Genomic DNA, 27,715 nt, shown 5'->3' on the forward strand with positions numbered 1-27,715 from the left:
CTCGGCCTTGGACCAGAAGTGACACATGTCACTTTCATTCCTACTGCCCAGGATCATTCACGTTGCCTCCTCTAAATGCAAGTGTCATGTAGGGAAGACAAGAAATATTTCCTGATCATTATTGTCTCTTCCACTAAAGAATAAAAGAGAAACAGAAAAAGTGAGACAAATAGAAATTTTAAAGTGATATAGTATAAACAAATCCAAATAAATCTATAATCACAACACTCAAAAAGCAAGTAATGTCATAATGTATCTTTAACATCTACTTATATGTTGTTCAGGAGAGACCCACCTAAATGTTAGAAAAAATAAAGCTTGAAATTTAGAAGACAAGAAAAGGATGTAATAGGCAGATATAGCTAAAAGAAAGCTAATGTGGCTGTATTCTTATCAGAAACATACATTTTCAGACTAAAAAATTATTAGGTATAAAAAGGGATACTCAATAATTTTTAAATGCTCAATTCACCAAGAAGATATAAAAATTCTAAACTTATATGCATCTAATAAGATGGTATCAATGATATCAAATTATATAAAATAAAAAATTAATAAGGTGAAAAAAAATGAATGAAACTTCCAAAGCTTAAAATACTTACTATCTGGCCCCTTACAGAAGAATTTTTTGACCTCTGTACATGGACATAAGGTACGTTAGCAATGTTCAAAATATCGGCATCAAACAACAACAATCTTTGAAACATAATGCAATAACATATGGAGCCAATAAAAAATAAATAATCCCACATTCTTGAAATTTAAAAGGAAACTATATTTTTAAATAATGCATGGGTAAAAGGAGAAATAATTATGGAAATTTAAGACTACTATGTAGCAAATAACAAAACTATTATATATTAAAACTTGAGAGATGGCCAAGGATGGCCAACTGGAACACTAACAAGGGCATTAATTGCAATATACTGAAAACAGATCAAATATGTTTCAATTCATGAGTTTAGATATTTGGGGGGAAAGCTAGTTGATCACCTTGGGAAGATGATAGGGAACTATTTAAATAAAGAGAAAAAAATCAGGCATTTATCATACTTTCCCACATGAACCATACTACTGAGCAGTCAGTAATGAATCACCTGAAAACATTGGCACAAGGTGACAAGTTGAAACATGCAAGGAAACCCAAGAGGCCGGTCATATCCAGCTGCCCAAATGGGACTATAGAAAGGCAGCTCTTAGAGAGATTTATGGAAAACTGTTTCCTCTGAGGGCTGAACATGAAATTTAAGAAGAGTGAGGACAAGCTTGGTTCCAATGGGGACCTCTGCATCCATCACTATATCTGACTACCAGAAACTTCTGAAAGCCACCACTCTACTTCTGCCTTCCAGATTTCATGCAGGTTCCTCTTTTGGCCAACTCTCATTCAGAATCATAAGACAAAGGGAATTTTGGAAAATGGCATAGCAATTCAGTGTAGTCCCTCTTTTTCAATTTGGTAACTATATATCCTCTTTTAACCACTTCCAGATAAAGATAATAGCAAAAGTATGTTTCCACTTAAAATGGAACTAGCCTTCATATACCTAAAAAGACATTGATCCAGTCTCCTAAAGCAGGGGCCTCTAACTAGACCCCATGCCATGGACCAGTACTGGACTGTGGCCTGTTAGGAACTGGGCTGCACAGCAGGAGGTGAGCAGTGGGCAAGCTAGCATTATTGCTTGAGCTCTGCCTCCAGTCAGATCAGTCATGGCATTAGACTCTCACAGGAGCATGAACCCTATTGTGAACTGAGCATGCAAGGGCTCTAGGTTGTATGCTCCTTATGAAAATCTAATACCTGATGATCTGTCACTGTCTCCCATCACCTCCAGATGGGACTGTCTAGTTGCAGGAAAACAAGCTCAGGGCTCCTATTGATTCTACATTATGGCAAGTTGCATAATTATTTCATTATATACTACAATGTAATAATGATAGAAATTAAGTGCACAATAAATGTAATGTGCTTGAATCATCCCAAAACTATCACCCCCCCTCTCTGGTCTGTAGAAAAACTGTCTTCTACAAAACTGGTCCCTGGTGCCGAAAAGGTTGGGACCGCTGCTCTAAAGGATACACAAATGAGATTCATCTTTGGATGATGTCCATTTATCTTTTAGCCCACTCTCATTCCCCCTTTGGTATGCTGTAACTTAAATACTAATGGATAAAGTTAATACATTATGTTAGATAGCAGAAAGAGAGAAAAAAGTAAAGAAGAACAAAGGTGGTGTGTGTTCATACATACATGTTTAAATAATACACTCATAATAAATTAAAAATACACTCATAACTACTACCAAACTCATTTCTGCATTTGGTCACATGGTCATAGCTGGTATTTAGAGTTTGCCTTTCCCTCTATCCACTCAGCATTCTTTGCTCTCAACAGGCACCCCAGATTTCCTGAAGGATAACCCAAACCTTCATTCCTGAAGGGTCAGTAATATTTGCAGTCCTGCTGTATTGGGTGTTGCAGTTTTCTACCAACTTTTCATCATAGTAGTATAAAGAGGTGCCCTCAGAGGACCTGTTCAATTCTAGTGATCCTCCTCTCTGCTCCCATCATGTACTAGCAACCCAATTTTTCCTTAAGGATCAGAATCAATTATGCTAGCTAGGAGAGTAAGCCGCACCTTCTTCTTGCCCCTTTTTTTTTTTTTTTGAGACGGAGTCTCGCTCTGTTGCCCAGGCTAGAGTGCAATGGTGCAATCTTGGCTCACTGCAAGCTTCACCTCGGGTTCACGCCATTCTCCTGCCTCAGCCTCCCGAGCAGCTGGGACCACAGGAACCCACCACCACGCCCAGCTAATGTTTTTTTGTGTTTGTTTTGTTTTGTTTTGTTTTTGTATTTTTAGTAGAGACGGGGTTGCTCCATGTTAGCCAGGATGGTCTCGATCTCCTGACTTTGTGATCTGCCCGCCTTGGCCTCCCAAAGTGCTGGAATTACAGGCGTGAGCCACCACGTCCGGCCGGTTTTTTTTTTTTTTTTTTTTTTTTTTTTTTGTCAATAGGTTCAGAGGCATAAGAAGCTCAAAATGGCCCCATTACATTCTCAGATTCTGGCCTGATAGAATTGCTGTTGTGTTCCCAGTAGAGGCACTCTTCCTTTGGGAACTAAAACCTTTAAAACAGCAGATAACAAAGCTGGAAGGATGGAAAACCCAATTTTTGTTAGTAGGCCATTAAAGTTAGTAATAAGAGGAGCCAATCCCATTTTCTCCCTTTAATTCTCGACCTGAGGGGGAAAAAAAGCACCAAAGGTTATTGCATGCTCAGTGCAACAAACTGCATCCTGAGACAGGTGCAGTGGCTCATGCCTGTAATCCCAGCACTTTGGGAGGTCGAGGCAGGTGGATTACCTGAGGTCAGGAGTTGGAGACCAGCCTGACCAACATGGTGAAACCCCGTCTCTACTAAAAATACAAAATTACCCGGGTGTGGTGGTGCATGCCTGTAATTCCAGCTACTTGAGAGGCTGAGTCAGGAGAATCGCTTGAATCTGGGAGGTGGAGGTTGCAGTGAGCCGAGATCACCCCATTGCACTTCAGCCTGGACAACAAGAGCCAAACTCCCTACCAAAAAAAAAAAAAATGCCTCCTGGAAGACACTACTGCAGCCCTGCAACATGTTGCCACCCAGCTGGTACCATAGCTGAGTCTCCAAAGAGCCACCCACTATCCTATCAACCAACTACCTAAAAGTGATGAGGAACATGACAAGTCCAGTGGACTTTATGAGTTCTAGCCCATTGCTATAATTGACTTGGCATAAAATTAGTTTCCTGGTCAGAAGCAATGTGGTGTGGAATGCCACAAGGGTGAATACGGCATTTTGCAAGTTCGGAAAGGATTGTTTTTCCAGGAGCACTGCAGGCAGAAAAAGCAAATCCATATTGAGTTTTGCCCATTGGAAGGATTTCCCTTAAGCACTGTACCTTAGGGTGCCCCTCGAGGGCCTGCAGTGCTGCAGCTGTCCACTTTTAGGTGGTGCCAGCATGCCTTGAGAAACCATCTGTAATCAGGCCTGAATTTTCTCTTCCTTAGTAAAGTGGACATAGAGAACTTCCCACGAGGCCACAGGTGTGGACTGAGAGAGAGAAGGCAATTTAATATGAATAAGAGCCATAGGAATCTGAGCCAGTTACACATGCAGCTTACTTATGCCTTTGGGACCTACATAAGCCCAATCTTGGATATATTATTTCCACTTATATTGGAGTGCTGCTGTGGATGCCCAATCTGTGGCTTAGTGGGTCAAACAACATCTAGTTCATAATGGGGAGTTCATATTGCATAACAACTTGGTAGTCCAAAGTCAAGCATTCAGTCTTTTCTAGGGTTCAGTAGCAAATGACAAGCTATTTATTAAAAAGAGAAAGTTAATCTTTAGAAGATGGCACATAGCTTTGCTTCGCAGTCCTAAAGGTCTATACTATAACTCACAGATAGGGTCCAGCCAAAGGCCCGCACAGCCTCCCAATCTGTCAGAGACATTTCAAGTATCAGTGGATCTTCTTTCTTTTTTGAGACGGAGTCTCGCTCTGTCGCCCAAGCTGGAGTGCAGTGGCCGGATCTCAGCTCACTGCAAGCTCTGCCTCCCGGGTTCACACCATTCTCCTGCCTCAGCCTCCCAAGTAGCTGGGACTACAGGCGCCCGCCACCTCGCCCGGCTAGTTTTTTGTATTTTTTAGTAGAGACGGGGTTTCACCGTGTTAGCCAGGATGGTCTCGATCTCCTGACCTTGTGATCCGCCCGCCTTGGCCTCCCAAAGTGCTGGGATTACAGGCTTGAGCCACCGCGCCCGGCCTCAGTGGATCTTCTGTATCAAAGGGCCCCAGGGGCAGAGGAGCTGGCACGCAGCGTGGACCTGTTGAAGAGCCTTCCCTTGTGTTAGGCTCCACTGCAAACTGGAAGTTCACTAGCAGTTGAGCTTCTTTCTTTGGGGTAGGGCTAGATGCAGCAACTCGTTCTTCACTTTTGAAGAGGTATCTTGACCATGTCCCAGATCAGAGGAGGCAGTCACTGAAGTAAGGGCTCCTAAACTTTGGTGGAGTTGATTTCTCATCCTCTGGCTATTTGCTACTTCTTGCTTATCCAGTCCAGTCAACAGTGTAGCATCACCATAATTGAGTAGAATAATAACTTGTGGAATTGAGAGGCAATCAATGTCTTTTCAGACTAGATTATGACAGAGGGCTTCAGGGTTGATAAAGGCTCGAAATAGGACAGTGGAGGGGTAGTGCTGGCCCTAACAATTAAAAGCAGTTATAATCTTTACCATCCATCCTTTAAGCCTTTTATTGTAGCACATTCTCTGCATTCCCTCCAAGAATTCTCTACTGCCTTTGATTTACTATTTTAGCAGGTAGGCACAGTTCTAGGGACTCCTTCCTGGACTTTTCTATCATAAAATTCCTTACCGCCCGTAATATGGTTTAACTGTGTCCCCACCCAAATCTCATCTTGAATTGTAGCTCCAATAATTCACACATGTTGTGGGAGGGACCCAGTGGGAGACACCTGAGTCATGGGGGCAGTTTCCCCTATACTGTTCTCATGGTGAATAAGTCTCATGAGATCTGATGGCTTTATAAGTGGAAACCACTTTTGCTCGGTTCAGATTTTCTCTGTTGTCTGCCGCCATGTAAGATACGCTTTTCACCTTCTTCCATGATTGTGAGGCCTCCCCAGCCACACTCCGGAACTGTGAGTCCACTAAATCTCTTTTTCTTTATAAATTACCCAGACTCGGGTATGTCTTTATCAGCAGTGTGAAAACAGACTAATACAGCCCATAATTTGTGGAATCAATTTGGGGAACCTGCCATTTGCTGAATATGTGAATTCCACCTCTGCATTTTCGAACTGGGAAATAATCATAGGGTTCAAGTATCCACCAGACCCACTATGAGTTGAACTCAGGCCAAAACCTCCACTTATTTCCTGACCTCTCAAGGCCCTACTGTGACTGGTGCACCACAGTGACATCTTAGGTTTCTAGGAACAGTGCTAGTGTGCAGCAGTCCTCCCAAATTCTACTTATTTCCCCTCCCACAAGGTACAATCACACTGATAAGGGGCCACAGATCCCTTTGGGAAAGGATAGTAAGATTTACAATACATTTTGTGCAGTCTAGCAGCATTCTTCCTCAAAAGGCCTTGCTTCCCCTTGATTCAAGAGGCTCTGTGTCTATGGACTGGATCAGGTGTAGCAATCAGCTGAGGATCCAGGACTGCTCTGGAATTTAACTCAGACTTCTCTACGCCACACCTAGAACTTTTTTGTGTATATAAATCAAGTAAGACTTTAGTAACCCATCATTTTAGTTTCTCATTTTATATATATTTTTTTGAGGCAGAGTCTCGGTCTGTCTCTCAGACTGGAGTGCAGTGGCCCGATCTTGGCTCACAGCAACCTCCACCTCCCAGGTTCCAGTGATTCTCCTGCCTCAGCTTCCCAACTAGCTGGGATTACAGGCCCACGCCACCACGCCTGGCTGAGTTTTTGGTTTTTTTTAGTAGAGACGGGGTTTCACCATGTTGGCCAGGCTGGTCTCGGACTCCTGACCTCAAGTGATCTCCTCACCTTGACCTTAATTCTAGGGATATCAAAATAAATTAGCCAACACCAAATATCAAACCATTCAGATTATCACTTTAGTTCTGCTGTCCATTATTACAACCATGTTTCCCTTGTCCCTAGCAGTAAAGATACGTGAAGTCACTTGGTGCCTCTCACTCTAGTATCCCACTATCCCCAGTGAGTTGTCGGATGATGGCAATATTAATGGCTTACAGAGAACAGCTACTATAGGACTCCAAAAGGATTCTGGTGTTTGCTTCAGCAATGCTTTCTTTCTCTTTATTTCTTTGTCTTTCTTCCTTTCTTTCTCTCCCTCTTTTCCCCTCTCTTCTCCTTACCCTCCCCTGCTTTCCTTTCCTTTCTTTTCCTTTACTTTCCTTCTTCTTGCTTTCTTTCTTTTCTCTGTCCCTGGCTTTCTCTTTTCTTTCTAGTGATGAGGCCCTAACTCTGTTGCACAGGCTGGAGTGCAGTGCCAAAATCATAGCTCACTGCAGCCTTAAAATCATGGGTTTAAGCGATCCTCCCACCTCAGTGTCCTGAGTAACTGGGACTACACATGTGCACCAACCCACCCAGCAACAACGCATTTCTTAAAGCTTTGATAAAAGGAGATCCTCCCAGGTCCTAATGAAGGGATCTTACACAATAAATCCACTCCAGCAATACTGCCTGCTTGTCTTCTGGATACCTTCTATTTATAGCAATGTGAGAAGAATTCATGAAAGATGTAGTTTTCAGGTACTACTTAACAGAAAACAAATGGTTTCATTGTGTTCATTGTGTGTGTGTGTGTGTGTGTGTGAATTTTGAATAATATGAACAAGGACTAAAAATAGAAATTGCAATAATGAAGTAAGGATTGTGACGGTTAATTTTATGTGTCAAATGGACTGAGCCAAGATGGCCAAGTAGCTGGTAAAATAGTACTTCTAGATGTGTTTGTGAGGGTGTTTCTGGAAGAGATTAGCATTGGAATCAATAGGCCGAGTAAAAATACTGCCTTCACTCATGTGGGTAAGCATCATCCAACCCACTGAGAGCCCTAATAGAACACAAGTGTGGAGGAAGGGCAAATTCTGTCTTCCTCTTCTTGAGCTGGGACATCCGTCTTTTTCTGACCTCAGACATTGAAGCTCCTAGTGCTCAGACCTTCAGCCTTGAACTGGGAGTTACACCATTTGCTCCTCTGCTTCTCAGGCCCTTGGACTCAGACTCAACAATACCACCAGTTTCCTGGTTCCCCAGCTTGCAGATGGCACATCGTGGGACTTTTTAATCTCCATAATTGCACAAACCAATTCCCATAATAAATCTCCTCTTACGTATCTATTTCTCCATCCATCTATATCCTATTGATTCTGTTTCTCTAGAGAAACCTAATACAGTGTTTTAGCAGAGATGAAAGATTCAATAGTGAAAATAGATGAACTACACAAGTTTGGTGGTTGAAAAAGGGACATGGCAAGAATCCAAACCAGAAAATTGTTACTAACTGGAAATATAGAGGAGAATCTGTGAATAAAGCAGAAAAAGTTGGCAAAAGGCAATATATGAAGCATAGAAGAGATCAATATGTCAAAACTTATTTTGAGGTTCATTAATTCGAAGGTTAACAATATGGTGGCACTGGTAAGAAAGGTAGCGAAGCCATAGAGAGAAAACATATGGAAGACAGTAGTTTGAAGGTCAGGTAGAAAAAGATGTGACAAAAATTGTGAAATATTCTAAAAATATAGGTGCCAAAGAGTGGGCTGATGGAAAGTTGATTAGTATATGCAGTGACTTTATAATGTGACAACTTGGCTAGGTTGAACTACATTCCCAGAATTCCCTTTATGATTCCAGTTATGGTGGGCCACAGACAGAGAGTCTCGAGTGATTTGGAGGGTAGATATAAAGCAGCAAACATTTTTTAGCTCATGTACATGGTCATTTAACTGCTGGCTCACCTCATGGGAACGAGCCAGTGACTGGGGCTGCAACTACTCCACATTTGAGATGATCCTTCTTCAGCTTCTGCAACTCCTGGGCCAGGTATGTGGGTGTTTAGTTCCATGGCAAAGGACCCCAGCTTGTATAGAACACCCAGGCCATCAAGGTCAGAGGCAATGAGAATTAATATGGGTTTTGGTCCACTCTCACGAGATCCACTTCATGCTTTTGAGTTCTAGTTTGTAATTTGTTTCACCCACTTTACGTCCATCTCCTCTTCCCAAATGGCTGCCTTAAATATATTTTATGATGTTAGTCAGCATGCAATCAAAGAAGCAGAACACACACACACACACACACACACACACACACATACACACACACTTCTGCTCTGATTGTATGATGACTGTATAATAAAGGAAACATATAGTTTAGGGCACTAATTCTCAATATTTAAAACTCCATGTCTTACTTGGATAAGCATACACACTTCTCCTCTTCTCTCCCTTTTCATCAGTTATGACAGACCATTCTTAAGGAAACATGCCCATTAGGTTGAGGAATTTCTGGTCTGGCATAGATATAGCCATGGTATCTGCTTTTGTAGTTTGTATTGTTTAGCATGCAATTACTTTCATTTTTCAAATATAACAGTATATGATAATGACTATAAATTTTCAAATAAAATGCATCCACTTCCACATTTGTTTGTTTGTTTTGCAACAGAATCTTGCTCTATTGCCCAGGCTGGAGTGCAGTGGCATGATTTCGGCTCACTGAAACCTCCGCCTCCCAGGTTCAAGCAATTCTCTGCTTCAGCCTCCCAAGTAGCTGAGATTACAGGCGTCTGCCAGCAGGCCCGGCTAATTTCTGTATTTTCAGTAGAGACGGGGTTTCACCATTTTGGCCAGGGTGTTCCTGAACTCCTGACTCCGTGATCCACCCACGTCGGCCTCCCAAAGTGCTGGGATTTGAGGCGTGAGCCACGGCTTCCGGCACTTCCACATGTTCTTAAATGTTCATCCTTCCCCACTCTTTGCCCCTCCCCATCACTCTTTTTGGAGAATAAAGGTTAGACATACAGGTTTGTGTGTAGAAAGTCTTAAGAGATCGTAATTCACTCTCTAACACCCAAAACAAACCAGATAATCTAAATAATTATACTTTAAAAAAATCAGAGATATAAGAGCACAAAGAAACATAGGTGAACAAAACTTCAGAAAGCGACAATCATTCATATGAGAGGAAAGAGCCACAGTTCTCATCCCTGACTGAAATGGAAAGAAGAGGAATCACCATAATTAATGGTAAGGAGAAAGCAGCCTAACTCTTAACACATTTTAAAGTGTGTGGCTGATGTGACAGGTTAGAATCCATAGGTGCCACAGGCACAGAGCAAAACCATACTACCTCGCAATTACTTCTCACTGATATTCACTAACTCCTGGGGTAGGACCACAAAAACAAGGGCAATAAAGAGTTATTAAAACTTTCAGAGACACATTGGGGTTTCAGCTAAGAAAGACTTGTAGAGGGGCAAGAGAGCTGACAGAAATCCCCAGCACTCCAGGCTGTCAGCTAAGAAAGACTGGTGCAGGGAGGAGACAGCAGGAGCAGAAAGATCTTTCCCTAAGACCTGAAGCTAAGGAGGACACCCATCAGGGCAGAAAAGATGAGAGTAACAGCTCTAAGACAGTATCTGCTTATAGGAAAAATCCTAATCTTGCCTTCAAAATATTTGAAGCCTATGGTAAATTGAATCAAACTAAACTTGAATCACAACCCAAACCCAGCCCAACTCTAGATCATATCAACTGAGCCCCAACTTCCTTCTTGGAAGAAATCTTTTAAATTTAATTTTTAATTTTTTAATTTAATTCATTGTCTACTGTATTTTTACATAAAAATGTCCAGCACACGGTCAAAAAATATGGAAACACACAGATACACATAAAAAAAGAAAATATGGGCCGGGTGCCATGGTTCACCCCATAATGACAGCACTTAGGGAGGCCAAGGCAGGCGGATCACAAGGTCAGGAGATCGAGACCATCCTGGCTAACATGGTGAAAGCCCATCTCTACTAAAAAAATACAAAAAAAATTAGTTGGGAATGGTGGCGGGCACCTGTAGTCCTAGCTACTCGGGAGGCTGAGGCAGGAGAATGGCATGAACCCGGGAGGCAGAGTTTGCAGTGAGCTGAGACTGTGCCATTGCACTCCAGCCTGGGAGACAGAGCAAGAAAGTAAATAATGAATTACCTGTAATCCCAGCACTTTGAGAGGCCAAGGCGGGTGGATCACAAGGTCAGGAGATTGAGACCATCCTGGCTAACATGGTGAAACTCCCTCTCTACTAAAAATACAAAAAAATGAGCTGGGTGTGGTGGCAGGTGCCTGTAGTCTCAGCTACTCGGGAGGCTGAGGCAGGAGAATGGCGTGAACCTGGGAGGCAGAGATTGCAGTGAGCCGAGATAGCACCACTTCACTGCAGCCTGGGCAACAGAGCGAGACTCTGTCTCAAAAAACAAAAGAAAACAAAACAAAACAAAAAAGAATTACATAGGCTTAACAGTAAATTGGAAAAAATCAGAGGAAGGAAACTTAAAAAGAAATAAGTAGAAAGCATTCAAATTGAAACAAGCCAGGTGTGGTGGCTAGCACTGTAATCTCACTTTGAAAACTAAGACAGGAGGATTGCTTGAGACCAGAAGTTCGAGACCAGCCTGAGCTGATTGCAAAGGAAAAAAAAAAAAAATTGAAATACAAAGAGATAAAACAGAGTATTTGAGATACATGGAAAAATAATATATGGCCTAATACTTGTATTAAGAATAAAAAAGGAAACAAACAGAATGGGTGTAAAAATATTCAAAGAGATAATAAATGACAATTTTTTTTTTTTTTGAGACAGAGTTTCGCTCTGTCGCCCAGGCTGGAGTGCACTGGCACGATCTCTGCTCACTGCAAGCTCTGCCGCCTCCCGGGTTCACGCCATTCTCCTGCCTCAGCCTCCCTAGAAGCTGGGACTACAGGTGCCCGCCACCACACCCAGCTAATTTTTTTGTATTTTTAGTAGAGATGGGATTTCACCGTGTTTGCCAGGATGGTCTCGATCTTCTGACCTCGTGATCCGCCCGCCTCGGCCTCCCAAAGTGCTGGGATTACAGGTGTGAGCCACCGCGCCCGGCAGCGACAATTTTCTAAAACTAATGAAAGATACCAACCCACAGGTCCAATAACTGCAGCTGACATCAAAGAGAATAAATGATAAATGCAAAGAAAACCACTCCTGTGTATATCATAGTCAAAATTCTGAAAAACAAATTTAAAGAGCAGATCTTAAAAGCAGCTACAGAAAAAAGTATACACTGTACATAGGGGCACCAAAATATGAATTACAAGTGATTTTTTAAATCAAAATATGAAGTCAGAAGATGAATGACATGTTTAAAGTGCTGAAAGAAAAGAAAATGTCAACATAAAATTTTACATACAGTAAAAATACCCTTCAAAAGTGAACATGAAATAAAGACATTTAGAGGCAGACAAAAGCTGAGAGACTCCTCCAACAAACAGCACACAGGCAATGCTGAGCGAAGTTCTTGAGGCCAAAGGGAAGATACCAGATGGAAAACCAGATCTGCAAGAAGGAATAAAAAGGTACTAGAAAGGATAAATATCTGGGCAAATTTAAAAAAGACATTTTAATACATTCATTATATGCATATATTTACACATTTCTAAATAACATAAAAATACAAGGTAAAATGAATTTTATAACACGTAGAAGTAAAATATAAGACAACAATACAGAGGATGGAAGAGGGATAAATGGAATTACACTGTAGCTTTTTTACAGATTCATAAAACAGCATATTATTTAATGGTAGACTGTGATAATAACATACGCAAATTGTAATTTCTAAAGCAACCACCATATTTAACATGAAGAAGAAAATCTAAAAAGACAATCTAGTAATTTAAATGGAATATGAAAAAAAAATCCAATTTACCCAAAAGAAGTTCTCAGAAAACAAGGAACAGAGAAACAAGCGACAAATGGAAATGAATGAATGAGAAGAACTTCCCTCAACCACTATTATTGAACGCTGAATGGCTCTGCCAATAAGCTTTTACTACAGATTTGATAATGTTTCTTTATGAATTTAACCTAAAACTACAAGGCAAAATAGAGCTTGCATGCAAAACTTAAAACTGCAGTAAAATCATTTTGACACAACTAACATTGTTTGAATCACAAATAATGTCAAGCTGTTTTACACACTTCTCATGCTGTCAAAAGTTAAAACAAGAAGCAAGATCTCCATTCCAACACAAATTTGCAGCAGTTATGTTTTTCTGAACTCAAACTACCGTACCAACAGTGTTTTTTGAATTTCAATGCAAGTGCAAAGGAAATTTTCATATTTAAAATGTGCTTAACTGTACAACTGAGAAGCTTCCATTTAACCTTCAACTGGAAGTGATTAATCTGCAATGTAATGGCACGCTAAAGGGGAAATATCAAGAGATTTTATAGAATTCTAATAGAATTTTAGAAATGCCTTCTAAGCAATGAATACTCAAGTAAAATCACGTGCTCATGGGTTGATACTAGTCTTTGGCAGTACCTGTCTGGGTAGAAAGACATTTCAAAAATGAAGTACATAAAATCTCATAAAAAAAATCAGCATTAATAGATGAACATCTGCAGTCAACTTTTATGAGAGAACACTTTGAACACCAAGTGAAATGTTATTTCCCCCCAAAAGAATTCCATGCCTTTCATTATTATACCTGTATTAAAATTGCTATTATTACACTTTGAATTGTTAAAATAAAAAACTGTGGACTTTTTTTTTCTTCATGTTATATAAGTATCTACCTGACATTCTCAATTTTGTCTCTTGGCCCACAAAGACTAAGGCATTTACAACTCTTTACAGAGACTGGCAACCCCTGGTCTAAATGTAGCTTTTGCTACAGTTGTCAACTATGTTTTTTGCTTTGGAACCACAAACAGTCTACTTCAAACTACTACTTCTATGAATCACTTGTAGACGTTGAGGAGGAGTTAGGAAGAAAAGTCAAGAACTAATTTAGTCCTGGGGTTAAAAAGTAATTGTAGCCAACTTTAACTGAGCACATACATTGTGCGGCTCTCTGCTAAGGAGGCATTTGTATATATTTTCTTATTTAATAAGATAATCTTATGAGCTAGGTACTACTTCTCCCCGTTTTACAGAACCTTAGTGACTGAGTTGTCAGGGATCACATTGCGAAGTGATGTAGAAGACATAACCCAGCAATGGGACATCGGAACCAATGTCTGCAACATCAATTAAGAAAAGCAAAAGAATACAGAGATTTGTTAAAGGGGAGCAGGGGGTGGTCAAAGGCAGAGGAGTCGGTGTGGACAAGACTGAGATCTCTTGGAGAGAGAGAGTAGGACTACCAGTTGACACACACTGTTCAGGTTCCTGGAGGCTCACAAAAACCAGTTCCCACCATCCCAGCAACAGCACTCTTTCCCACCCTAGCCTCGTTCGGAGTGATCTGATCAATGTGTGAACAAAAGTATTGTGTGTACAAGTCTGAACACATTTCATAATATGGAGAGGTGAAGAAAAGTGGGTAGGAAAAATCTGTAGGGTGGGGAGACTCGGGGAAATGTGTCCTGGTGAGGTGCAGGTAACATATATGGGTATACATGCATATATACATATTTATACCATATTTAACATATTACTCAATAAAGACGAAATTACAACAAATTTCGTTTTACATTACACATCCACATATTAAACCCCCATATATGTGTTAACAAGGTTAGAATTTAAGTATAATGATAATGTTCTCAGTTTTTTGTGGTGGACACTTCAGGGCAATTTAAGAGACTGTAAATAATAATAAAAATAATAAAGTAATCAGACCACTTGTGGACAAGGCTAGACCCCTCAGCCCCAACGGCCCCAACCACCCTCAACTGCTTTTCCAACCAAATATTCCTCCCCCTGCAGGATCCCAGGGCCATCCAATCAACCGGCCAATGACGGTTTCACAGAAGCGGTCCTGGGGAGGGGTATTATCTGTAGGAACACGTCCTGCCAACTTTGTAGTCGAGTCACCTATTTCGGTTGGTGGCGGCCGCTATTTCTTTAAAAGGGCAGTGGATTTCGAAACAGGAGGGGGAGGTCAGGAAAAGGAACTCGGCTGCCTTTGATAACTACCCTGCAACCTTCCCTTCCCGGAGCGCGTGCTCGGCTGGGGAAGCGCCCGCGGCCGCCGCATCCCCGAGCGGGCGCGCGGCGCCACCTCTTTCCGGGGCGCCCACCTTCCCCGGGAATCCCCCCGCCCGGCGGTCCCCCAGCGTCTGCGGCGCGGCCGCCCCGGCTTTGTCTCCGGCGTCGCGCTCGGGCGCCCGCTCTCCCCACATTTCCCCGTGTGCAGGCTGTAACCCGATCTCCCATTTCCTGGTGGATTCTCTTAAAGAGGCAGCGGTCGAGAAGCAGAACAAAGGCTATTGTTTTATTTCCTCCTTCGGATTCCGCGTCCTTACCGGAATGGCCCTTCATAGATAATTACTTTCGTTGCATCTGCGCTTAGGGAAACGTTTCAAAACCCTTGTACATATCGATGTATCCAAGAGATGGAGCCAGGGGAGGTGGGAGGAGTTTAATAAAACCTGTTTTGTGGTGTCTGGGGCCACGATGTAACGTTTTTTAAAGGTGTCTTCCTTAAGCCCGGAAATTGGCTCCGTCAGCGGGAGGTCTCGCGGCGTGGAGGGCGGGCGCCCGCACAGGGGGCCGGCCTGGGGGGCTGCGCCGCTCGCCCCGCTCGCAGCCGCGGCGTCGCGCGGCCCCGCTCCCCGGGTTTCCTCCGCCCGCGCCCCCGCGGCCGCCCCTCCCCCGCGCGGCTTTTATTTCCCCGATGCCGGGCTGTAACCCGAGCTTTTATTTCCTGGTGGCTCCTTTAAGAGGCAGAGCTCAGTGCTGGGAATTCACGTCAGTTTCTGCACTGAAACTCTCAAGATCAATGAGCAAAGAGCTTTCTCAGTTCTGCCTTTCAGTTTCTCTCTTCCAGGAAGGAAAACATTCGAGAGAGCGAGGGAGAGCGGCGGGAGGGCGGGGGGCGGGGGCGCCGGCTGCGGGTGGGAGGAGAGACCGGGAGGCTGGCCGGGCTGCGTCCCGGGTCCCCGCGCCGCGCCGCGACCTGCAGACCCCGCCGCCGCGCTCGGGCCCGGCTCCCACGCCCCCGCCGCCCCGCGCGCCCAACTCCGCCGGCCGCCCCGCCCCGCCCCGCGCGCTCCAGACCCCCGGGGCGGCTGCCGGGAGAGATGCTGGAAGAAACTTCTTAAATGACCGCGTCCGGCTGGCGGTGGAGCCTTTCTGGGTTGGGGAGAGGAAAGGAAAGTGGAAAAAACCTGAGAACTTCCTGATCTCTCTCGCTGTGAGACATGTCTGAGACTCCTGCTCAGTGTAGCATTAAGGTAAAAATCTTCTCCCCTCCCTCTCCGTGGTGGAAACCCTGAGCTGCACCGGCCAGGGCAGTCGTGCTGGGCTCCTCAGAGCGGGCTGTTGCAGTTGCTCTGTTCGCAGTAAATTATTTGGGGCGCGAGGGAAGGAGATGCAGCTCGCGGCGGCGGCTGTACCCTTTAGCATAACCTTGCTACTCCCCACCGCTGAGCCCCTGCCGGCTCCTCGGCTCCCACCCTCTTGCTTTTTGACAATGAAATGCCGGTCACAATTGGTCAGGAGCAACCCGGATTGTCTCCAGAACTGTAAAACACCCCCGTAATTCGTGCGCTTAAAAAAACCCCCAAAAACCTGCTCCCTTTCCTACACCCAACATGTGACTGAAATGTAACTTTTGTTCCCGAGGGGTGGTCTTCTTAGAAAAAAAGTTCTTCAGTCCCAGCGGCGATAGAATCTTTTTCTTTATTTTTTTAAAGGACTCTCTGGGTCTGATCAGACATGATTTTTTTCCCTCTCGTCTGATTGTAATTGCAAGAGCTGTCGGAGAGACAGTCCTGGTGTCAGCTTTTCCTAGGCATTGCACAATAAATTTTTTTTTTTAAACCAAGGTGAATAAAGTTGCTGAATAGTTACTTTACTCTGATCCATATGAAAGTTGAGTAATCCCAAAGTAGAAAACTCCTGTGATGCAGGGAGACGAAGAACTAAGCAACCAGGCAAAATGACCTTCTGTGTTTGACAGTGCAGAGAGGGTATCTAAGAGCAGCACTCTCCCAGCTTTCTGGCCGGTTTTGCAGTATTGTAAATGCAGGGCGGTGGATGTTTGTAAACACACTGCTGGGCTACCCAGTAGTTGTGTGTATGCATGTCTATATATCTGTAAAGACTGTGGTGCTGCGGTTTGTTGCTCCTGAAAAGTTGTTGTAAAGTTTGCCACCATTGGGAGGCAGGATGATTTATCCATCTACCCCAGTTATTTTTCCCATCGCTGCATTTATTGTACACTATTCATTTCACTATTCCACCAGTACCCAGGTAGAAAGCCTTCCGCCCCTGTGAGAGGCCGAAGCCGCTGAAGTTTTGTTTTGGTTTGGCCTATTGAATGTATGTTCATTGAATGGACACTACAGCAACAATGGACAAATAACCTGTTTTCTTCGTCTGTGGGGAGTTAGAAAAACCCTTCCTGTTTTAACACTGCCTTTCAATTAAAGTCTGTGTAGGGGAAACGCAGTAGTTCATCACGGGCTTACTAGGTTTTCTATAGTTAGAATCACATTTTGGGGTTTCTTATCAGAAAACATTTTCATGGGTTTGAGGAGAGGCTAATGTGAAATCAAAAGGTGTGTTGGGCTTCTTTGTTTTTGCCTCACAAAAATGCCCAATGGAACTTTTAGGCTTTTGTGTTTGTACATATCTGGAGGTAGCAGTATGTCTGTGGGCATGGGGCGTGCCACACTAAAGAACTTGGGGGTACTTTGATATTAATACTTCAAAACCAGTTTCTTTTGTGGTATAAATTAGATTCTACACCGAGTTCAGGAAAATCCTGCGGTATAGGTAATCTCATGTATTTAATGCTTCATAACATAGAGGTAACTAAAGAGTAAGGTATTCAATCAATAAATTGTATTTAGCTCAGTGGCAATAAACTCGGTATCAGGAAAATCTGGACCAACTACAGATCAGTAACTTTAGGACAAAACAACAAAAAGCAATGCTTTCTGTGACCTTTCTTGATTCTCTTCTAAACTGCATCCCCACCGTTCTGATGGGCTTATGGTGGTGTGCTGGCTGCAGACTGCTACTGAGTGGTTTGTTTCATTGTGCTCCAGTCGGAAAAAGAGTACAACAGTCCCTTGCTTTACTCACATACAGAACCAATCCCAAGCAAAACGCTTTCTTAAATGCAACATGAAAATTGTGTCTATAATTTGCATATCATTTTTTCCTTATTGCTTACAACTCAGTTCTTTTAGGGTGCCTCTTTTCATTACTGTGTACTTCTATGTAATTAAAATAGATTTAATGTTCTTTACCAGAAAGGAAAGAATCACTTTTATTTTGGATTGTTCTTAATGGAACCAGTATGTATTTGCTTAGACTGCATGCGTCTAGGTGAACGTATGTGAAGAGTATCTTTCCATGGAGTTTGTTTAATTCACAATGTTACAATAGTAAGCACTAGAGATCAAGGACTGGGATTATTCCAGGTCATCTGAAATGTTCTGGTGATGTGTGCTGCGTTTCATTTAGTCCTTGGGATGTGGTACGGTGACTGCATAATAAAAAATGTTTGCTGGTAACCCACAAGCAAGTTGCTTGCTTCTAGAGTCCAGTAAACAATACACTTTTCTGTGTAGTGAAGAACAAATGTCAGAGGTTTTCAAGGATGAGCTGATGAACCTGATATACCGAACTCATGTGACACAAAAGGCCCTCACTACGGAGAGGTTTCTCTCACTCCTTCTCTCCACTCCTGAAACGGTCCTCACTTGCTTTCATTCCTAACAAGTAGTGGGTCAGCAGGCAGACAGTTCCTCAGCGGCTGGTGAGATGCAGCACAGAGTAGCCTGACCAGAGGCAGCCACAGAGGGAAGTACTTTGTTTATTTCTGAGCATTGCCTGCTCTGATAGAAAAGAGTAGTGTCCGATTTGGGTGGAGTTTCCAAGGTGAAAGTTTCTGAATTGGTCAATCAGTGACGCCTTTGTAAAGATGGCTCATGTGGTGGCAGCTCACAGTGAATGCCTGATAAGGGCTTTTCTATTTCTTTTGCACGCATCACCTGGGGAAGTTAATATCAAACACACACTTTTTACAGTAGAAGAGAGGTTGACTACTCCAAGGGCCCCGAAACTCTCACTGAGCCTTACTGTTTCTCTACACTCAACTTGCAGAAAGCAGGAGTGCTCGAGCACTCCTGGGAGGTCTGCCCTACAACACTTGAAGGTTGTGGCACTGTTGTCATAGAAGTTCAGATGCTTCAATTCTTGACCATTTAGAGTTGTTTAAATGGAAGGAAAGGATCAACTCTCTATAAAAAGTCAAATTATTTTAAAGAGGATTGCATGGCTGACTGTGCTGGTCACAGGAAGAAGGAAGAGGCTGTCTTTTCCATCATCAGCCTTCACCTTCAAGTCACCTGTTCAGTTCTGAGTTTGCCCAAGTTGCTGCAGAAGGTGGTTGTGGCCTAGCAGACACAGTCCCTTGTCAGGCTTGGCACAGCGCGTTAGTGGGCCAGGACTAACCAGAATACAAAAACGAGTTGCACGGTGTCTCTAGTCCCCTCTTTCCCTGCTGTCCTTATCAGTCAGCTTCCATAGCAAAAGGAAATCTGGTCTTTAAAATTTTGCTACTAATTGGGAGACTCTTTCGAATTCTCCTTCCGGACTCTGGGCTCCTTGGGTTTAGTGACGATTACCTTGGTGTCCTAGTAGCTGACTTGGCAGGTGACATAGAAATATTTTTCAGTAATGTTTGCTGATGTGAAGTGAGAGGTGGGAGGAGGCCAGCCCCCTTTGCTCTTTCTGTCTGCGTGTAACCTCAGGGTGACGTAACACTTTCATCCACTGGCTTGCTTGCAGAAAGCCCTAAATAGGGCCCACTACAGCCTTAGAGAGGGCTGGAGCACTCCTGGGGGGGGGGGGGGGGGTCTGTCCTCAAATTCTTATTAATAGAATTTTGATACAAAAATGTTTTATAATTATTATTTCTTTGGAGACAGAGTTGCACTGTGTTGCCAGACTGGAGTTCAGTGGTGCGATCTTGGCTCACTGCAACCTCCACCTTCTGGGTTCAAGCAATTCTCCTGCCTCAGCCTCCCAAGTAGCTGGGATTACAGGTGCCTGCCACCACGTCCGGGTAATTTTTGTGCTTTTAGTAGAGATGGGGGTTTCATCATGTTGGCCAGGCTGGTCTCGAACTCCTGACCTCAAGTGATCTGCCCGCCTCAGCCTCCCAGAGTGCTGAGATTACAGGTATGAGCCGCTGTGCCCAGCCTAATGTTTTATTATTTTGATAAAATTCTCAAAAACTACTTTTATGTCAAAACTAACAAAGAAGGAAATTGAGGAAAAGGTACAACAAAGGAGCTTGAGGAATTGCTTTAACAGGTTCAGATTAGCAGGCTTCTGAGTGCCCCTCAGTGTTTCTGACAATAGAATCAGGGAACTTTCAAATGTTCTGAATTGAGAGACCTTAGAGATCCCCTGAGCCAACCTCCTATTTTTTATAGAGAGGGAATCCAGAGAGCTAAGGGGTTTGCCTCAACCCATGGGTGAGTGAGCCAGGTTTGGAGGACACAGGCCTACAGGTTCTCAGGCCACTGCATTCTCTGGGTTCGTAGTGTGTCCCTATAAAAGGCCAAGGAAACTCGATACAATAGGCTTCACTCTCTCTGGCACTTCCTAGTTTGGTCCATTTTAATCACAAGCCAGCTGGTCTGAGGGCACAGGGGTATGTGCCAAGGAAGATGGTATGTGGGGGGAGAAATGGGCCACTGGGGTCTGGTCAGGTGTGAGAAGAGGAAGTAGTAGGAGGGAGGGGATGAGGGAAGAAGGGCCTGATGGACTTGTATTGGCACCACTATTTGCAGCGCGCTCTCTCTCTCTCTCTCTATATATATACACACACACACATATATATATATACTGCAAATTCTGTTTTGGGCTGAAGGCCCCTTATCTGCTGTTAGGATTCCTTTGAGGAATCCTTGGGTGGGCCGTAGTCTCTTTTATCAAGGGTCAGCCAATCCTATTTATACTTTAATTTTTGTGTAGTAAGCTCCCTGTTTCAAACAGCCAAAGCTAAAAACGTGGCAGCTAGCCCTGAAGAAGTAGCTATGGAAAGTATCCTCCTCAGGATAAGTAAGTCAAGGGCAAAAAATACCCCAAATGTGAGCACCAGAGGCAGGCAGATCTAAGTCACATTCTGCTCCTCTGAGTGCAGCTGTATTTGTGCACACCAGGAAGGAGCTGGGGGCAAGGTGGGGGCACAGGGTTGCTGGGAGTAACTCACACGGCAGTTTCATTTTTTTCACCAATTAAAACTTGCCCTTTAGTGTGGATCTCCCAGCCGAGTGATGCAGTGTCGGATGAAGCCCCATAGCGTGTGCGAGATAGAAATGACATTTTTTTTTCTGTGTGAATACTACTTTAGAGACAACTCTGGAGCTTGTTTTCAGGCAAGAGTCCACCTCTGCCGTATTTGTTGTTAGATGTGTGTTGGGAACCAGTCTCCGTGTGTATTTGTTGAATAGAATGAGTGTGCATTTACTCAGGGTTCCCACGCCAAAAGGGGCCCAGCTTAAAGACTGTTCACTGCCAAACCTAGTATTTGGGGACAGAAAGACTAGACTAAATTAGTGAAAAGTTAGAATTATAGCCTATTAAAAAACAAACACATTTTTATTGATTTTCCAAACATACAGGAACCAAACTAATAAAGTGTTGCTTACTGAGGCATCTCAGGGAAAGCTCCGATGAATAGGCAAAAATGATTCGTGTTCCACATTATCCATTGGGTAGAAACCAGTGCTACCATGTGCTTGGAACTGTTCGTTTGGTGTCGAAATATTACCACACATTTTATTTGCTCTGTTAATTTGATAACCTTCTCTTCTTAGATAGTGAAAATATATAATTCAGCCTGGTTGTTTTCTAAATGATCTGGAATTCCCAGAGTGTGGGCGAGAGGCTTGATTAGGGAAGGCATTTTACCCCATAAGTGTGGACTCTTAGATGAGCATAACTGCTCACTCAGCCCTATGGATTTCGCTTACAGGAAACTAGAATGCTTGCATTTCTGAAATTTTATAAATTCTCTGTAATTAAACGTGTTTGTCTGCTGTTTTAGTGGCCGTTGTTCTATAACAACCAGTTGTAGCTTACAGCTATATAGTGATTTATTACAAAACACTTTCTTCCCCTTTTACTTCTTCCTCTTCCTCCTCCTCTTCCTCTTCCTCCTCCATCATCATCACCGGCATCATTTATTGAATACTGCTGCATGCTGGTCCTTGTGCTGTTTTCTATACATTATCTCGTTTACTCTTCACAGCTCTCTCAGGGATGCACTTTTTCTCTCCATTCTACAAATGAGGAAACTGAAGCCCAGAGAGGTTAAGTGATGTATTGGCCTAAGATCTCCCAGGCTGTAAGTGGCAAAGCTAAGGCCAGAATCTGTATCGTGGCACTCTCATTCCAAAGTATTTTCTGTGAGGGTATTCCAAAGTGCAGCCATCTTTGCGAAGAAAATTAGGAAACTTGAAGTGACGGCTGGCTGGTGGATCGTTACGTAAGCTGAGATGAGAGGCAGGAATAGAGCTGGCAGAAGTGCTTGCAGAGGTTCTGAATTTCCTCTGCTTCCCTGTCTCTTCTGAAGATGGATCTTCCTAGCCATTACACAAGTAGTGGGGACTACCAGATGGTCACACCAAGCCACCACCCACTGTGGAATGAATGTCTAACTTTTCCATATTTACACCCGTCTCTAATGTCCTCTGGTGAGATTTTGTCTTTTGATGGGTTTCATTTTGGGCCTTTTGTGTTTTTCTCAGAGGCCTTTCTTTTCCGTCTCTGTTTTTCTCTTCCTTCCTTCGGTGCTTTGTGACTCCTTAATGAAGTGGTTGGAAATCTGAGAGATTGTGTCCTCATCCTGCCCGGCCTCAGGCTAGACACCTTCTTTGCCTGCTTTTTACTTCCTGGTCAGTTGCTTCTCCTTACACAACTTTTTTTTTTTTGTTTGTTTCCTTTTAAAGGTTTTCACACAATCCATAATCACAATTTTTGTTTTTCTTAAACCATCTCTCGTGTACATCTTTAATATTATGTGATTTCCAGGAATCTATTTCAGATATTCCCTGATTTTTTTCCCCTATAACAAAAGGAATCATCTTTTTTTGACTCCTATCTCAATGGCCTGACCCGACTCGCCTGTTCTAATTTCCTGGAACGAAGAGAGCGTTTTCGCCATCTGACTTTATACATTTCTGATTTTGAACAACTCGAAGGAAGAGAGTCTTCAGAGCAGATGTAGGGAGAGAAAGAGAGAGAAGTGTTGTGGAGGTAATATGAGGGGATTCAGAGAGCATATCCACATTTCTCAAGAAACAAATGAGGAAACTGAGTCTTGTGGCCCTTAAAGAGCTGGCTTGAGATCACATTCCTAACTGATCAAGCCAGAGTCAGAATCAGCGTTCCGTCCTAGGCCCATGTTCCTCTAAGACCACAGCAGAGGAAAAATGAGGAAAAGCAGGCAAGAATTCAGAAAGCATAGCTTGCTTTTGCAGATTCACATGACTTGATATTAGTGTTCATCATTGCGACTTCCAAGTGAAAGCCAGAGTTCATGTTATGAGATTTCAGAAGTGAAGAAAGAATGCAATGTATTTTGGAAAGATTTCTAACAAAAATGGTTGGCATAAGAATAATGTTAAGTTTTAAAAGGCTAAGCTTCAGTTACGTGGATGACTGATTTATGAAAAGTACTCCCTCATGAAGACACAAAAGAGGTAGCCAATGCATCTTGCAGGCTTGAGGCCTGATGGCCTCCTGGGGGGTATTTTCCCTTTGTATGTGGGAGTCAGATGTACGGAAAACTACTTCATTTCCTGAATGACCCAGAAAGGACGCGTTGCCCTGCTGGGTTCTGTTGGTGAGTGTGTTCAGTGGTGTTCGTGTTGCCACAGTGTAGTTCCAATCACCACGTCTTTCGATTTTGACTTGCATTTTGTTCTGTCTTATGTTGTTCTTTGTTCTTACCTGTAAAGTTGACTTCCCGTAAGGGGATTGTAAGGTGCTCGGAAAAGGGCTCTACCTTACTGCCATGCTGTGGATGCTCCAGGGGAAGAGCACAGACAGTGGTGTAGACAGACCCATGACTTCTGGTTCCTGAACTTGTTCAAGTTACTTAATCATGAACCTGTTAACTCATCTGAAGTGGTAATAAAAATGTGTGTCTCTTAGGGTTGTTGGGATATGTACATTGCCTAATGTAGTGCTTTATACTGCTAAAAAGTTAGTTCTTCTCCTCCTTTGTACATCCTCCATAACACGTGGATCTGGAAGAGGCTAGAGATTTTCTGGTTCTGTGCCCACATTATACAGTTGAGAATACAGAGGCCAGGGGATGGTTTTTGTTTTTGTTTCTGAGACAGAGTCTCGCTGTGTCACCCAGGCTAGAGTGCGATGCCAAGATCTCAACGCAGTGCAACCTCTGTCTCCCAGGTTCAAGCGATTGTGGTGCCTCAGCCTCCCAAGTAGCTGGAATTACAGGTGTGCACCACTCACCTGGCTAATTTTTGTATTTTTAGTAGAGATGGGGTTTCACCATGTTGGCCAGGGTGGACTCAAGCTCCCGACCTCAATTGATCCTCCCACCTCAGCCTCCGAAACTGCTGGGATTACAGGCGTGAGCCGCCGTCCCCAGCCCCCAGCCAGGGATGTTAATGGCCTTGCTCAAGCTCCTGTGGCTGGTTGGTGGTGCCATCTAAACTAAAATCTAGGCCTCCCGAGTCAGCTGACTCCCTGCACAGTGCTCTTGTCAGTATCCCATTGAGTTGTTCACAGCGCTGGGGTCACTCAGTCAGTGCTCAAAAAAGCTCTTATTTTAACTTTAATTGAATACAAGCCTCAACAATAGGAGAGATGAGCCAAGTGCAATTATATGATAATAGCAAATGCCTTTTGAATCTTACAGCAGAATGTTGAAGGAATAGCTAATATGGTTCTGAGGAAGTTTCCAGAGATGAAAGAAAAGGAAAAAAACCTAAGTCTGAAAGTACTGTACAGTGAGTCTAACTAGCATTATTACTCAGCGCTCAAGTATTTGAACCTATTCAGGGATCTGCTCCTTCATACAGTTGCTTATTATTTGTGACTGGGGTGAGACTTGAAAGAGAGCATCAATTCTCTAGTCTGCTTTTGTTTAACAGGCAGTTTCATGTCTGTCTGACCACAGAACAGACACTGTTTGCTGTGGGCTGGTGAATGTTCACTTTCAAGAGCGGGGAGTAGATGGCCCTTCGTGGAAGTTTAATTATACAGAAGAGTTTGAAAAGGCCAAATTTGTTACTTTGGGGCATGGGGAAACCTTCCTCTCTAGCAGATGTGAGGGCACCGAAGTGTCTTTTCAGCAGTTGTATTCTTCTTGCTGTGGACCTAAATTCGATCCTGAGTCATTCTTTGTATGTACATAGCAAATGAGAAGATGAGCTGTACACTGGCAAATGACCCTTTTTTGAGGAATCGTGGAGAAAATGTTACCTACCTCTCCCTCCTACCCCCATGAAATAAGCGTGGGCTACTTCATACTCTTGAAGCAAGAGTTTAGGTTTGGAGAGAAACTGCTCCTCTGATGTCCTCCTGGAAACCACAAGTGGAAGTTTGTGATTTTCTTCTCAGCTGACCTATCCCCTCTCCCTTGGGTTATGACAGGCCATGTATGTAACTTTATCTTTCTTAGGACTTATCTCTTTGATGAGGTCAGTAATCCTGCTTCACTTACGTCCCCTATACGTGAGAATGCCACAGCCAAAGATGACATGCTAACGCATTTCCTGGAAAAAATGAGCTACAGATAGAAATAAGGCTCGTAATTTAAAAAATCGAACCCCAGAGAACAGCCTGTCTCTGAGGTTAACCATTCCCCCAACACTTTCTCTTGTTTCCCTAGTGAAAGTGTGAATCTAGGTTGTGAAAGTGTGAATCTAGGTAGTGAAAGTGTGAATCTAGGTTGTGAAAGTGTGAATCTAGGTTGTGGCAGTGTGAATCTAGGTTGTGAAAGTGTGAATCTAGGTTGTGGCAGTGTGAATCTAGGTTGTGAAAGTGTGAATCTAGGTTGTGGCAGTGTGAATCTAGGTTGTGAAAGTGTGAATCTAGGTTGTGAAAGTGTGAATCTAGGTTGTGGCAGTGTGAATCTAGGTTGTGAAAGTGTGAATCTAGGTTGTGAAAGTGTGAATCTAGGTTGTGGCAGTGGAAGTTCTGGCACTGCTATGAGGTGAGGAAGGAAGAGGGAGGGCCCAGATCTGCCCACCTCACTGCAGGTGTGGCCTGGAAGAATGCCGGGGTCTCTACTGAAGAATCAAGGTCAAGGGATGAAGAGAAGTTGGCGAAGGGGCACAAAAATACAGCTAGATAGAAAGAATACGGTATAGTATTCATTAGTACAGTAGGGAAATTAGAGTTAACAATAGTTTATTGTGTATTTCAAAATAACTAGAAGAGAAGAATTGTAATGTTCCAAACACAAAAGAAAAATGTTTTAGGCAGTGGAAATGCCAGCTACCCTGATCTGATCATTACACATCTGCACAGATATCAAAATGTCACGTGTACCCCCAAAATATGCACAACTATTATATATCAACAAAAAAACCAAAGTCAAGAGACAATTTAGAATGTGTATGGTCTCAAGCCTTGTGACTAATATGTGGACAGGTAGATCTGCACTAGGGTATACAGGAGGAACTATTATGGAGACTTCATAAAAAGGAAGATGGGGTGGGATGTGGTGGCTCACGCCTGTAATCCCAGCACTTTGGGAGGCCGAGGCAAGTGAATCACCTGAGGTCAGGAGTTCAAGACCAGCCTGGCCAGCATGGTGAAACCCTGTCTTTACTAAAAATACAAAAAAATTAGCCAACCTGTAATCCCCGCTACTCGGGAGGCTGAAGCAGGAGAATCTCTTGAACCTGGAAGGTGGAGATTGCAGTCAGCTGAGGCTGTGCCACTGCACTCCAGCCTGGGCAACAGAGTGAGACTCTGTCTCAAAAAATAATAATAATAAATAAATAAAAGGGAGATGGGGGAGATGGCGGGGATTTGCTAAGCTCCTTTGTTAACTGCTTTAAAGAACTTGGACTAGGGAACTTCTCTCAGATTTATTATTGGTTGTTATTTCCAGACTATTTGTCTTTCCCAAACTGCCCTTGGCCATCAAATCAGACTCCTGCTAGAGTGAGCCTCATTGTAGTGTCTCTTGGCTCACCTCTGTGGTTTCACTAATTATTTTCATGTATTGACCTGGGATCACAGGCCAGGCACCCAAAGGGACAGAGCTGAGTTCTTTTTCTTTGGGCCTCTTTGGGTACTCGTAACCCACGTCCCTGTCACAGGTTTTGGAAAAATGGCACATCTGAAGGATTGGATCCGTGGTGCATTTTGTAATTGCTGTATCCTCTTTTCTTTAAGGTCTTGGTCTGTCACTCATGCTGAAGTACAGTGGCATGATCATAGCTCACCGTAATCGCAAACTCATGGGCTCAAGTGATCGTCCTGCCTCAGCCTCTGGAGTTGCTAGGACTGCAGGTGCACCACCTCGCCTGGCTACATTTTTTTTTTTTTTTTTTTTTTTTGAGACGGAGTCTTGCTCTGTCACCCAGGCTGGAGTGCAGTGGCGCAATCTTGGCTCACTGCAAGCTCCGCCTCCCGGGTTCACGCCATTCTCCTGCCTCAGCCTCCCCAGCAGCTGGGACTACAGGCGCCTGCCACCACACCCGGCTAATTTTTTGTATTTTTAGTAGAGATGGGGTTTCACCATGCTAGCCAGGATGGTCTCGATCTCCTGACCTTGTGATCCACCCGCCTCGGCCTCCCAAAGTGCTGGGATTACAGGCATGAGCCACCAAGCCCGGCCGACCTGGCTACTTTTTTAAAAAACTTTTTGTGGAGACAATGTCTTGCTTTGTTGCCCAGGTTGCTTTTGAACTCCTGGAC

General features: G+C 43.5%; 1 protein-coding gene across 3 annotated transcripts in view; it reads left to right on the plus strand.

Moving 5' to 3' along the window:
- The first annotated feature begins 15,344 nt into the window (after window positions 1-15,344).
- Window positions 15,345-27,715, plus strand: part of ETV6 (ETS variant transcription factor 6) — a 250,088-nt gene continuing 237,717 nt past the window's right edge. For all 3 annotated transcript variants that reach the window (XM_010370996.2, XM_030938568.1, XM_030938569.1), the window contains exon 1: window positions 15,345-16,014. In XM_010370996.2, coding sequence (XP_010369298.1) covers window positions 15,982-16,014 — 33 coding nt within the window. In that variant the 5' untranslated portion in view covers window positions 15,345-15,981. The remainder of the gene's footprint in view (window positions 16,015-27,715) is intronic.

Source organism: Rhinopithecus roxellana, chromosome 10, assembly GCF_007565055.1.
Source record: "Rhinopithecus roxellana isolate Shanxi Qingling chromosome 10, ASM756505v1, whole genome shotgun sequence".
Taxonomy (NCBI): Eukaryota; Metazoa; Chordata; class Mammalia; order Primates; family Cercopithecidae; genus Rhinopithecus; species Rhinopithecus roxellana.